Source organism: Panthera tigris, chromosome D4 (assembly GCF_018350195.1).
Source record: "Panthera tigris isolate Pti1 chromosome D4, P.tigris_Pti1_mat1.1, whole genome shotgun sequence".
Classification (NCBI taxonomy): domain Eukaryota; kingdom Metazoa; phylum Chordata; class Mammalia; order Carnivora; family Felidae; genus Panthera; species Panthera tigris.
The window spans coordinates 17,764,706-17,777,451 of NC_056672.1; the positions used below are offsets into that span (position 1 = coordinate 17,764,706).

General features: G+C 47.6%; 1 protein-coding gene across 3 annotated transcripts in view; it reads left to right on the top strand.

Moving 5' to 3' along the window:
• Positions 1-12,746, top strand: part of PCSK5 (proprotein convertase subtilisin/kexin type 5) — a 447,842-nt gene that overhangs the window by 251,503 nt on the left and 183,593 nt on the right. For all 3 annotated transcript variants that reach the window (XM_042963381.1, XM_042963382.1, XM_042963383.1), the window contains exons 11-12: positions 6,883-7,000; positions 8,202-8,390. In XM_042963381.1, coding sequence (XP_042819315.1) covers positions 6,883-7,000; positions 8,202-8,390 — 307 coding nt within the window. The remainder of the gene's footprint in view (positions 1-6,882; positions 7,001-8,201; positions 8,391-12,746) is intronic.

Sequence of the window (12,746 nt, forward strand, 5' to 3'; positions counted from 1 at the left end):
GTCCTCAGTAGCACCGGTGATGGCTGGCATGTTTGGATCTGGCCGGAGCTGTTAGTAGAGCCTGAGGTTTTAGGAAGAGCGAGGGGAAAGTAAAAACAACCCGTGCAGAATAAGGCAGGCGTTGGCTCCGTTTTCCTGCCCCCAGGGGAGTCTGTGTTTTTGCACCAGGCGACAGAAGACAGCACTGTGACTGTTGTTCTGATTTTCTAAGAAGCTTATGTGCCTTTCACGCTAAAATCTAAAAGGGCACCCAGGCAAGGGATTGATGTCAGAGAAGGGGATTAAGGAAAGGGAAGAGAGGGGTAATTCTGGAAGCGCCCTCCTCCCAGCCTTCCAGAGATGTCTAGGTGTAGCAATGCTGACCTAGGAGGCCTGGGAAGAATTACTTTCCACTTTTTCGTCCTTATGAATCTTGCATTTTGTTTTCCTATTTCGCTATTTATTTTTACTCGAAAAGGGCAGTACACGGCGAGCCTAAGGAAAGCGGCACGGGCCCTCTCCGATTTCACCCCCTCCTCCTCTTCCACACGTTTGGCTCCGTGTGGCGGTGGCACTGGGGTGGAGGGCTGGGGTGGCGGGAGGCGCAGGGTCCCCGGTGGGAGCAGGTGGTTCAGGACATTGAGGATCAAAGGACCCAAAGGTGTGAGGCCTCCAGCGGCTGCGAGGCCTCTTTGATCTTGGGTCGGAGTCTCTCCCCACTCAAGACAGGAATTTGCATAACTACCTTTTAGTCTGGCGGTTTACTCACAGGTAGACGAAAATAGCAACAGGCTGATTGGTGGCCGAGGACACCCCGCAATCGCGGTTGGACTCAGCTCTCCGGCCGCCTGTCCTCACCCCCTTGTTTCCTGCCGTGTTTACCACTAATGCCCATCCCCTCCCCACCGCTCACCCCACACACCGCCCACTCGAGGGCTGCTGGTTTCCTCTTTGCCCCCAGTGAACCACATGCAGACCTGGTGATTATTTAACCAGGAGGCCGCGTCCCAGCCCCTGGAATGCCCTCCCTCTATGCCCACCTCATGGAAGACTTGGCATTTACCAAAGCACGATCCAGATACCACTTTCCCCTCTCGGGTCTCCTTGCCTGACTCAAAATTTCAGCTCACATTTAGCGAGCACTCTCTAGGCACCAGGCTGTATTAGGTTCCTCCGTATCCATTGTCTTTTTGGCTGATTTCTTTCTACTTGAAAGTCGTTTTCCACGGGGTGAGTGCTTTTAACTGTTTCCTAGCGAAACCGTTCAGTTATTCTTATCTCGCCCCTGCCTAAGAACACATATCATTTTCTGTTTCTTTTGGACCCTCACCGGGGTGACTATATGGCAGGTGCCTCACAACCCCATGAGTGATACAATAACGAATCAGATGCATTATTTGCGTGTATCGAAACTGACCCTTTCTGATAGTCAAATAATGGAACCTAATTTATCAACCATGTATGATAAATTGGAGATTGTGTACATGGTAACTAATACAAATATAAATCCAAGATGCCTGTACACCCTCTACTTGATCGATTATTGGCATTAAAAGACGTGGCAGCTCAGAAACTTAAACAACAAAAAAACTTTTAAACCAACCAAGTCCTTTATTATATCGAGAGTGCTTTACTGATAGTCATTTTAGAATCATCATAAACAGGACACCTGGGTGGCTCAGTCGGTTAAGTGTCTGACTTCGGCTCAGGTCATGATCTCAACGGTTTGTGGGATCGAGCCCCGCGTAGGGTTCTGTGCTGACAGCTCTGAGCCCGGAGCCTGCTTTGCATTCTGTGTCTCCCTCTCTCTCTGCTCCTCCCCTGCTCACGCTCTGTCTCTTTCTGTCTCTCAAAGAGGAATAAACGTTAAAAAATTTAAAAAAAAAAATCGTGAACTTAAACTGACTTCCCATTCAGTGCGATGTCAAAAAGGAGGAGAAGGAGAAGAGAAAAGAAAAGATTTAAAATAGCTGGCTCCAGAGCACGTGGGTGACTCAGCTCGTGATCTCATGGTTCATGAGTTCGAGCCCTGCCTCAGGCTCTCTGCTATCAGCACAGACCCCACTTTGAATCCTCTGTCCCATTCTCTGTCTGCTCTTCCCAGACTTGCATGGGCACAGGTGCACCCTTTCTGTCTCTCAAAAATAAACGTTTAAAAATAAATTAAATTAAAAAATCAAATAAAGTAAAATAAAACAAAATAAAATAAAGTAAAATAAAATGAAATGAAATAAAATAAAATAGCTGGCTCCAGCAAGGGCACTGTACTAAAAGAGAGAACAGGATACCACATTTCCCTGCTTATAGCTTCCTATGCTCAGGAACTTCTAAATTATTATTATTTTTTTCTTGCCGAGCTGTCTAGCTTTTCTCTAGAATTGAGTTTGCAAGCCCTCCTAGCTAGAATGTTGCTTAAGTTGACCGTATCCGTTCCCAACCACGCAGTCATTTACTTACGTGCTGAACGATTAGCTTCCTTCAGCACTTCTGGTCTCATCAGAAAATGGAAATACACCTGCTGGAGAACATTTATCTATTGTCCAAGCAGAGAAGCCTTCAGACGACTCGGAATAAAAGCCGGCTGTGCTTCTGGCACAAGACAGTTCCACTCTTCTCAGCTTTATCTGCGTGAGCAGTCGTGCGGCCACACGAGGCAAATATAGTTATTCAAGTATTTCCACTTCCCTTTCTTAAGCTTGCCCGGCATCATTCCACTTTGTGACACCTGCCTCAATCACTTTGCCTCAAGATCTTTAATTACTCTGTAAACATGCTTTGGTCCCTTGATACCTTTCTAACTATTGATTTTTTCGATCTTAATTAACGGTCGAACTATTAATTGAAAGCTTGCTGCCCACACTCCTAGAAATGAAAAATTTCTGTTTGAACTGCTTAGATTCCGCCTCATACCATTATAGTATCTGACTTCATAGATTTCTTCCTCTTGCACACGGCTTGCACTCAGAGGGTTGTACTTGACCCTCATAGAGTTATTTTTAGGCTCGGGTCTTGCTCTGAGCCTGGCACGAGAAATGTGCATAAATAAAACTTATTTAGGTAGGGATGGCCGTGGCACAGTTAGCTGTTTGCATGAGATGTGCGCTACAATCATAATTTTTTAGAGTGAATATTGGCTCTATGCGTGAATAAATCGGGGATGTTGAAGACTTCGCAGAAGTCTGTAATGAAAAGAAGAGACTTTGTCATTCCTCTTGAAATTCTCACGTAAACACTTTATGCCATTTGGAGAATTTAATGACATGCGTCCTATCAGTTGCATTCATTTACTTCCCAGATATGTACAGACGCTCTCCTGTAACCACTAGAGAGTAGTGGTACTTCCTATCGCCCATCTTGGTAACAGCGTGATGGACAAGACGACTTGACCCAGACAGTCACCAAAAGAAAGACTCGTTTCTGAATTTAGAGTTATTTTAGACTATGCAAACTTTGTATTTTATTTTAAAAAGAGATACGTTATATGTCAATTATAACTACGTCTTTAAAAGAATATTAATGCTTCCAAATCACATAGCCGCCATTTCCCTGTTGACATCCTGTTTCAAAAGAGTTTATGTGCCTAACACATTCATTGTGTAATTATTTTCTCGTTAGTATTTACCCAAAACCAAACACATAACTGCCAATCAGAATACACATTGTTCTACTCCTGAAATCGTTGTCGTACTCCATGCTAACTAATTTGGATGTAACTTAAAAAAATGAAATTAAAAAAAGAAAAGAATACATGGAGGTGATATATTGCCAATGGCACCAACCCCCATGAGAAGATACAAGTGTATTTTCTCTTTTTCTTAGGCTATATGTCATGATTGTGGACAAATACACAGTTTCCACTATCTTCAACTACTGAGAATCTCCATTACTGACTTAATGGTCTTTACCGATCTAATGTAATTTCTCCATTTATTAATATTATATTAATACACATATACCTCAATCTACAGTGTTTTTCCCATTGACCTGCCAGTTTGGAGTTTACCTGGAACTAGCCAGCCTCTTTTCTGAACATCTGCTTTGAGTGTTGCATGAATGGACATTGTCTCTGGCAGGTAGGAACTGACTGAGAAAAAGGAAACCAACGTAGGGCCTTCATGAAGACTCGAGGTGCTTTTCTACTCGACTCAAGTGCCTGTTGCACAGGCATGAAGCGTTTGTTGTATTTGGTGACTCTAAGTGTTCATTTACGGCCTAATGGTTGTTAGGTTGATGGTTATTGGGATGGGGGCGGGGCAGCAACAAGAGCGGCTGAGCTGGAGTCCAGTCAGCCCTAGTCTTGCCCTCCCCGACTTCCTTCCCCCCTCTTCTCCTGCCTCCACCCACTAACCAAATCGTTCGTCTTATTTCCCTAAACAGAGATAAAATGATAAGTTGTGCTGGTTGAAAACCAACTGACACGAGTATAGGGATATTTGGGTACCATGCAGAGTTAGAGAGCCTGGCGTAATGTAGCATATGTGGCAATAATTTCAATTCCTCTAGGGAAAAAAAAAAAACCTTACAATGTTCGTGGGGCACCGGCGGGGGGCTCAGTTGGTTGAGCGTCTGACTCTTGATTTCGGCTCAGGTCACAGTACCAGGGTCGTGGGATTGGACCCCGCGTTGGACTCCATGCTGAGCATGGAGCACATTCTAGATTCTCTCTTTCTCCCTCTCTCTCTCCCTCTCTCTCTCCCTCTCTCTCTCCCTCTCTCTCTCCCTCTCTCTCTCTCCCTCTTTCCCTCTTTCTCTCTCTCTCTCTCTTCCTCCCTCCCTCTCTCTGCCCCTCTCCCCCATTCGCCCTGCCTCTCTCTCTGAAAAGTAAAAAAATAAAAGAGTGTTAATGCTGATGATACAGACCATTGCCCGTATCGATGGTGAAGTGATAAGTGATAACCTGGGCTTCACATGAACTTGAATAAGAAGATCGCTATGACTTGGTTTGCTTAAGCCCAAACTTGACATTTTTCCTGTAACACGTGGATCGCTCTTGCCTCTTTTTTTAACTAAGGACGTGAAATCACCTCGCGTCGTGTCGTGTAACTAAAACTAAATATACAGAGTTGTTGATACATTCCTGTTAATATACAGTTACCAATGTGTGATGAGGTTACTGATGAGTTTTGCTGTCTTCATTCTTTTCCGGAGGTATTTACAAGTGTTTGCAATGGACATGCATTTCTTTTCAGTCAAGGAAAAATCACAATAGATGTTGCAAAAGTCTGTGTATAAGAATCCTACATATATCCTTGCTATGCCTAAATAGGCTTATTCAGTTTTATTCAGTATGTCCTGTCTGAGGACCTGGTATTTAATAATGAGCCCTTACATTTGTGCAGGTCTTGACAAAGATGTTCTCACATGGGACACATAACATGACCTCATCAACTTAGTGACGGGGACGGGAGAGACAATAATATCCCCAAACGTGGAAATTGTGGGTTATTTTAGCTGGTTTGCCAGGAATTATGTAATTAGCAAATAGCAAAAATAGAGCAGTATTTCTGAATCCTCACGCAATTTTCCCTTTTGATAGGCAATCATTTCTTTTTTTCCCCCCCCCGTATGTGCAAAGCTCTGCTAAAAACACGAATCACGTGAAGAAATCTAAGTCCTCGTTCCTGCCATCAAGCAGCTTGTAATGTAGTTGGGCAAAGACATGTGCTGATGGAATTAGTGATTCAATTAATGGCCCGTAATTAAAAAGTGCAGTGTGAGTAATATAGTGCCTGGCATATAGAAGACACTCAAATGCTGGATGGATGCATGAACGCATGGATGTGTGGGCGGATGGCTGGATGGCTAGATGGGCAGAAGACGGACTGGCAAATTTATTAGAATTACAGGGCTAGAAAAGAGAAAAGTGCATGACAGATGGCTGAGTTTCAGTAAATGTCTCCTGACTTTTATTGGTCAGAGGATATTTCAAGAAGGAGAAGACAGACGAGCTAGGCCTTCCAGAACTCAGGAGTAGAACGTGAGTCTGCAGAGTGGAGGGGGGTGGGGGGGGGGGGGACTCCAGGCCAGGGTCTCAGCATGAGTAAAAGCAGCGAGGCAGAAAGAGCAAGACAGGACTGGGAACTGTAAAGAAATGAGCTCTCTAAAGCCAAAGTTTTAGGGAGAAGCTTGTTTTGCAAGTAGCGTGGGACTATATCATAGAACATCTTGGATTTCAAGCGGAGGTATTTAAATGATCAAGAAGCACGGGCAGCTCTAGACATTTTCACGCAAAATAATGTTGTAAAGAAAATGTTTTAGGCAACAAATCTGGTAGAACTAGGACACTCTGTTCAATGTAAAGATATGAGACAGTTTAATACAGGATGGAGATTTTAAGTATTCGCTGGGATTTTCCAGTATTTTTTTAAAAAGGACTACACATGTAGATATGGCTGCTAGCGTTATGAAAATATCCCTGTGTGTAATGAAACTTCTGAGACAGTTATGTCAATTTCAGATTTAGATCAATAGGCATTCTTACCGAGAACCAAACGATTACAACATTCAAAGAAGCTGGCATAAAAGTCTGGAGGCCTCCAAATATTTCATGCATAAAGTTTAATCAATTTTTCATATGGTAGAGGAAAGGTAATAATTTTTGTCTTCTGAAATAGTCAGCCTCACTTGTAGAGATGTCAGAAAATTGGTATTTCTTGCATGTAAGTTCTTGTCGCGCCAGGAGAGTTTGTAATGGATGCATACTATTCAGTGAGCACGTATTGGGTTTGTTGCGTTTGGTCATTTGTTTTGTTTCATTTGGCTTTTAAGTCGTTGCTGGGAACAAAGCCGGGGTCCCCGGGGGGATGGGTCCGGGTCCTCTGCTGAGTGAAACCCTAGCAGAGCGTATATGGCGTCGGTTTATCCTAACTTCCGTGAAGCTGACCAGCCTCTTGCCTTCCATAGTGAGCCATCTCTATGGATTTGGACTGATGGACGCGGAAGCCATGGTGATGGAAGCCGAGAAGTGGACCACTGTTCCCCAGCAGCACGTGTGTGTGGAGAGCACGGACCGACAAATCAAGTAATGTTCGCGGCAAGCAGACAGCATATCACTGCCCTGAAAGAGATCGGGCCAGCTCAAGTGCGCAGGAAGCCCTTTGTTGTACATGAGAGCCAGACGCTTGTGTAGTTTTGGGGGGTTTCTTCCTAATGTAATGAGAAAAGTCCCATAGAACGTCTAGGATGCTCAGCTCTTAAATCCACTCAATAGAATCCAAGGAGCCTCATGGGCACCTCTCATCAGGGGATTTGGAGGGCCTTATAGATGGGCATTCTTAAGGTTGCTCCTCAGCCAGAATTTCCATTTAACGGTACAAGTATTCTCCGTAAGTCAATGTACTCCAAACAAACTAATCCTTCTATTCCAGAAGCGTCACTGCAGAACATATGATTACAAAGTATACTTTCAACCTATTATATAAAAATAACAACACGTTGAAAATAAAACAGAAAATAGGAAGTAGGGGGCATGTTTTTCCTGTGGCTCAGTGACAGTCTCAGAGAGTGACGTTCAAGCTTTGACCATGAAGGGAGAGGAAGAGTCAGCCATCTGAACAACAGCAAAAAAAAAAAAAAAAAAAAAGTGCTTTAGGCAGAGTCTCTGAGGTGGGAAATGAATCACCCCGCAACTGGAACTGATGTTGGTGTTACGGGGGCCGAGGTTCAAGGGGGACGGTGACACAGCGGGGAAGCCAGCGAAGAAGTCAGGAACGTGGACGCAGGACGAGGAGTGCGTCCGTGGGTTATAGAGCAAGGCAGTGGCAGACCAGAGATTTGAACCAAGGTCGTGGTAATCCCCACGCCTCCCCCGGACCACAGTACCTTATATCAGCGGTCCGGAAAGTATATCCCATAGATCAGCAACGTCACTGTCGCCTGAGAACCGCAGGTTCTTGGAAGCCCACCTCAGCCTTCCTGTTTCAGACATTCTAGCTCGGGGGCTCCGCCCCATGTGTTCTGTAACAAGGTGATCCCCTCCAGCTCGAGAGCCACGCCCAGCACGAAGATAAAAGAACCTTAATTCCTCCTTTCCTCTCACTGACGCCTTTCCCACCGACTAACCAACCGGTGTTGATCCTGGGGTAACCGCACTGTGTCCGTTAGTATCCAGCGACCAGCTGCTTGCATCCCATCGTGTAACCCCGCCAAGCGTGCAAGGTTCACTCAGCCGGCTCGGTCGTCGGTCACGTCCTGTGCTCACGCTCCGTCCCTCTCTGTTGCAGGACAATTCGCCCCAACAGCGCCGTGCGCTCCATCTACAAAGCTTCGGGGTGTTCCGATAACCCCAACCACCACGTCAACTACTTGGAGCACGTGGTCGTGCGCATAACCATCACCCACCCGAGGAGGGGAGACCTGGCCATCTACCTGACCTCGCCCTCGGGAACCAGGTCCCAGCTTTTGGCCAACAGGTACCGTGATGGCTTCGGGTCACCAGCGGGTAAGAGGTGACACCAAGACTGAGCTGCCATGTAAGGTAGAAAGTGTCAGCTGCTCCTTACCACCATTAAAACTAAGGGGGCACCTACATGTCAGGACGGGACAGTCCTAGCTCTCCCTGCCCATACGTCAGTGAGGGAGCGTGAAACCGCCTGGGCTTGCAGGTGGGGAACGGTGTAACGTTGAATGCTTGAGTAACAGTGAAAGGGTGCCGCAGAAAAAGCGAAGGCCCCCTGTGGTTCTTCATCCTAACAAAGAAATGCAGGGCACCACCTCCTTGGGCCTTTGCGATTCTGTCCCCTGCCCTTGAACGTCTGCTGGCATTTGTTGCAGATTAACCGGATTCTCCTGCCCAGGCATTTTCCCAGGCGAAGGGACATTCTGTGTGTGTTTCAGAACAGGTGTTGGCAAAGGTTTTGTTTTTTTTTTTTTTCTGCAAAGAGCCCGTGAGCGTTTTGAGCCTTGCAGGCCGGGTTTCTGCTGCAACTGTCCAACTCGGCCTAAGAGTGCACAAGTCCCCTTAGGCGATGTGAGTGCGTGGGCATGGCTGTTTTCCAATAAAACTTTATTTACAGAAACAGGCAGCAGGCTGTATTTGGCTTGAAGACTGACTGTAATTTCCTGTTTTAAAGGTTGGCCCGTTAGTCTTTATTGCTCAGGAAGGTGCTCAGTTTTTCTTCCTAGCCTCTTGCCTTTTCCCTGTTCCCTCCAAACACTTATCCAGCAGGTCATTGTATTGCCAAGATCAGAGAGGCCAGAACGTTCTCGCACAAGTTTTCTTTTGCTTCATAGGCGTCTGAGTCGTTGGGAGCATGGGCAGCAGGTGTTGGTCAACAAGAGGGACCAGAATGGGGACGTATCATGTTGTCTTAAACTCTTCATTCCCTCTATGGCTCTAAAATATAAACCATACCCAGGAGCCTCAAAGCTTCTTTGATTTGATCTTTTTTTCCTCCAAGAAGATCACTTGATGGGAGCAAAAGTCTTATCGTGAATGGCATACATAGTCCAAATGAAAGTCAACCTTTTCTGTAGACACAGCCACCTGCGGACTGTGTTCGGCCTGACGACAGGCCAGCGGAGTTGAGAGGCCAGGGGCCAATGGAAGCCTGCACAACCAAAAGTGAGGCTAAGCGAGAGCCAGTTGGTTTTCAGAATCCCCACCTTCATCTCCTCTAGGACTGTGAGAAAAAGAGCATTCTGGATGATAGTGACTAGGAATACAGAACCTGAAATCTTTAGCCATCTTTTACTTCTGTACTTGGAAGACTTGCATTCTTCTTTACAACCTAACATCCTCCGGGATGCCTGGGTGGCTCAGTCGGTTGAGCATCTGACTCGGTTTTGGCTCAGGCGGCGATCTCACAGTTTGTCAGGTCAAGCCCCGTGTAAAAGCTCTGTGCCGACAACGCAGAGCCTGCTTGGGATATTCTCTCTCTCTCTCTCTTTCTCTCTCTCTCTCTTTCTCTCTCTCTCTCTCTCTCCCTCTGTCTCTGCTCCTCCCCTCCTTGCTCTCTCTTAAAATAAATAAATGCATTTTTTAAAAAGTTTAAAAAAACCTAACGTCCTCCGACAGGGCACGGGAAGATGTGGGCTTAGTGCTTTATGACGCGCGGCTTTGCCAGAATAAGTGGGCGCAGGTGTGAAGAAGGGAAGGCTGCGGTGGCATCAGATCACTGGACGTGCTCCCCATGCCGTCCTCCCTCCGCAGACAGGGGTCTCAGCTGCTGCCTGCCAGGTAATTGCCACCACCTGCCAGATGCTTCTCTCCGGCGGGCCAAGCCTTCAGCTGCACAATCGCGTGATCAGGAGGTCACATCAGCCATCGCTACCGAAGCGAGGGAAGACCTTTCTCCCTCTTGTTCTCCGTTTCTTCTCCTTTGCCTTGATTCGTCTGCATTAAACTTGAAAGCGTATCCAGGTGAAACACTGAGGCGCAAAGGTTTGCTTCACGCACGTGTGGCTGTTGTCCCTCGAGCCTCCTCTGTCGTAGCCCTCGAGCCTCCTCTGCCGTAGGGGAAAAGTCCCTTCCCTCTTGCCGTTGGCCTGGAAAACGCGGGCTCCTCGGGCTCTCTGGGCTTTTCCTGCACAGTTCGGTGTTTCTTGTTCCCCACCCCCCGCCCCTCCACGCCGAATGACTTCAGCGAGGCAACCTGCACACAGAGGAGCCGTGGATTCCGTGAGAGGATTTGCCGGATGGCTTTGACCCTGGCTCCGGTCTGGCACGCATTCCGCAGCCGCGGACGTCTGCTTCGCTCTTTGCAAAGTGCTGAACCCAGCAGTGCCGCTTGACTCGTGCCAGAGAAAAGACACGTGCATTTCAGATGCTCAGTGAGCAGCGGTCCTGCAGTTTACCTCAGTCTCCCCACGTCCAGACCCCGTAGAGAGAAAGTTGCTACCCAGCTCGGGTCTCCTCTGTCTGGAGCATTTTCTTAAAGCGCTGCTCTTCTGTATACGTTCCCTCTCAGCACTGAAAATTAAGTAGCCACCAAAAGGCGTAGGGACTGGAGTGGCAAAGGGCTGGGGACACCGAGAGATGTAAGGCTGTTATAAATTCATTTGTCCACAGATCCCCCCCCCCCCCCCCCCCCCCCCCCCCCCCCCCCCCGCAAAACATCACTCTGAGCGGCTGAGCCCTTAAATGCAAAACAGTCTCATCCAGTCGCAAAAGCACGCATGGCCTCCAGGGCTAGGCTCCCCTGCCCTTGCTCTGCTTGGTGCTGGGAGCATCCCTCCTACTGAAGGTTAAGGAAAGACGGTTTCTTCTGGCATTTTCTTTTTTTCTTCCTGGCGTGTTCGGACGCTTTCCCTTTATGAGAGGAAATCTACTCAAAACCTTTTAGTCCCTGACCTGGTGGCAAGGAGCCCTTGTGTCCCCTCACGTTGGTCCTGTTTCCAGGCACATTCCCTCGATTGGGAGCTGAGGCCAAGAAGCACGAAAAGGGGTGGGGCCCCGGGGAGGGGAAGGCCTGCTTCCCCCCCTGGTGTCCTTCGGGTCGGCCTGCAAGGCAAGATTACTTCCTCCAGGAAAAAAGGAGAATAGGTCAAGTTCGGGAAGGAAACTGTGCGTCAGAGATTATAAGTGAGAGCAACAAACAGTTCCCCGGTTGGACGCTTGTCTTTCCTTCAAAGAAGTCAAGATTTCCAGAGGAGGACCACGGTGAGAGCAAAGAATACCGTTAAAAGATAAGCCCGACGGGCTTGCATCCTGAAGTTACCCCAGTGGGGGGGGGGGGGTCATTTGAGACAAAGAGGTAGAGCTGAGGCGGCCGCCGTCGTGTATCCCCACAGCACAGCAGTTGGCTGGGAGCTCATCTTCCGCGAGGTCGCTGAACACTTGGCCTGTGTGGGCCGTCTGGAACCCCTCAGTGCCTCCCTGCCCGGGGCACTTGCTGGGGCTCCTGCGGAGAACAGCTGTGGGAGGAGGAACAGTTGACCCAAGCATCTGCAGGTGCTGCGTCCTGGAAGGCGCTCAGCAGCATTCAGAGCGGGTCCATCTCGAGCTGCCCCATCCGCCCAGCGTGCGAGCTCCCCCGGGGCCAGCCAGGTTGATCATTTAGTGGGCGGGAGCACTGAGGACACACAGCAGTCCTCGAGTGGGCAACTGGTCCGTTCCTTCTAATCCCTTTGTTTTCCCCTGCCCTCCCACCTTCTGGGTCCTCCTCTTGGCCCGTATACCCTGCCTCAGAAAAAGCCCAACTTTTTAATCAGCACAAAGGATTTACTTGCATCGGGGCGGTGGGGTGGGGGGGAACCTAGGTGGGCTTGGGTCCCTTTAAAATGCTTTTCGACAAGAACAACTTTAGACTTGAAGATTTTTTTATGCTACCCACATACTCAGGGTCTGCCCGTGTACAAGTCTTCAAACAACAGCTCCGGCCGATCCTTCCTTCGGCTGCATTGGTTAGGATTATGAAAAGCTGTCTTTCCCCCCACCCCCTGCCACCCCTGAAAGTCCCCTTCCCCCAAGTCAGTGAGTTTTAGATTTAGTTTAGTTCTATCGGCTCTCTGTTCCAAATTTTGGCTTCTGACTGAAAGCTGAAACTTTGCCTTTCTTTCTAAATTTGATTACAGATGAATATCTCTGCTTCTAATTATGGTCTTAAGTAGAGAGAAGGTACACTTTCTAGTCTGCAAAACCTATAGGCTTCTATAATTAACTGTGTTTAAATGTGGTGTTTATATTTGAGTCATTTTTGTTGCTGCCCAAATGTTGAATGACAGACTATTGACATTTGCAAAGTGTCGTGCTATATAAATGCATTTGTGGCTTGCAGTAAAAATTACCCTTCTGAGGGGAAGTTTGGCATTCCAGGAAGGCCTCACCG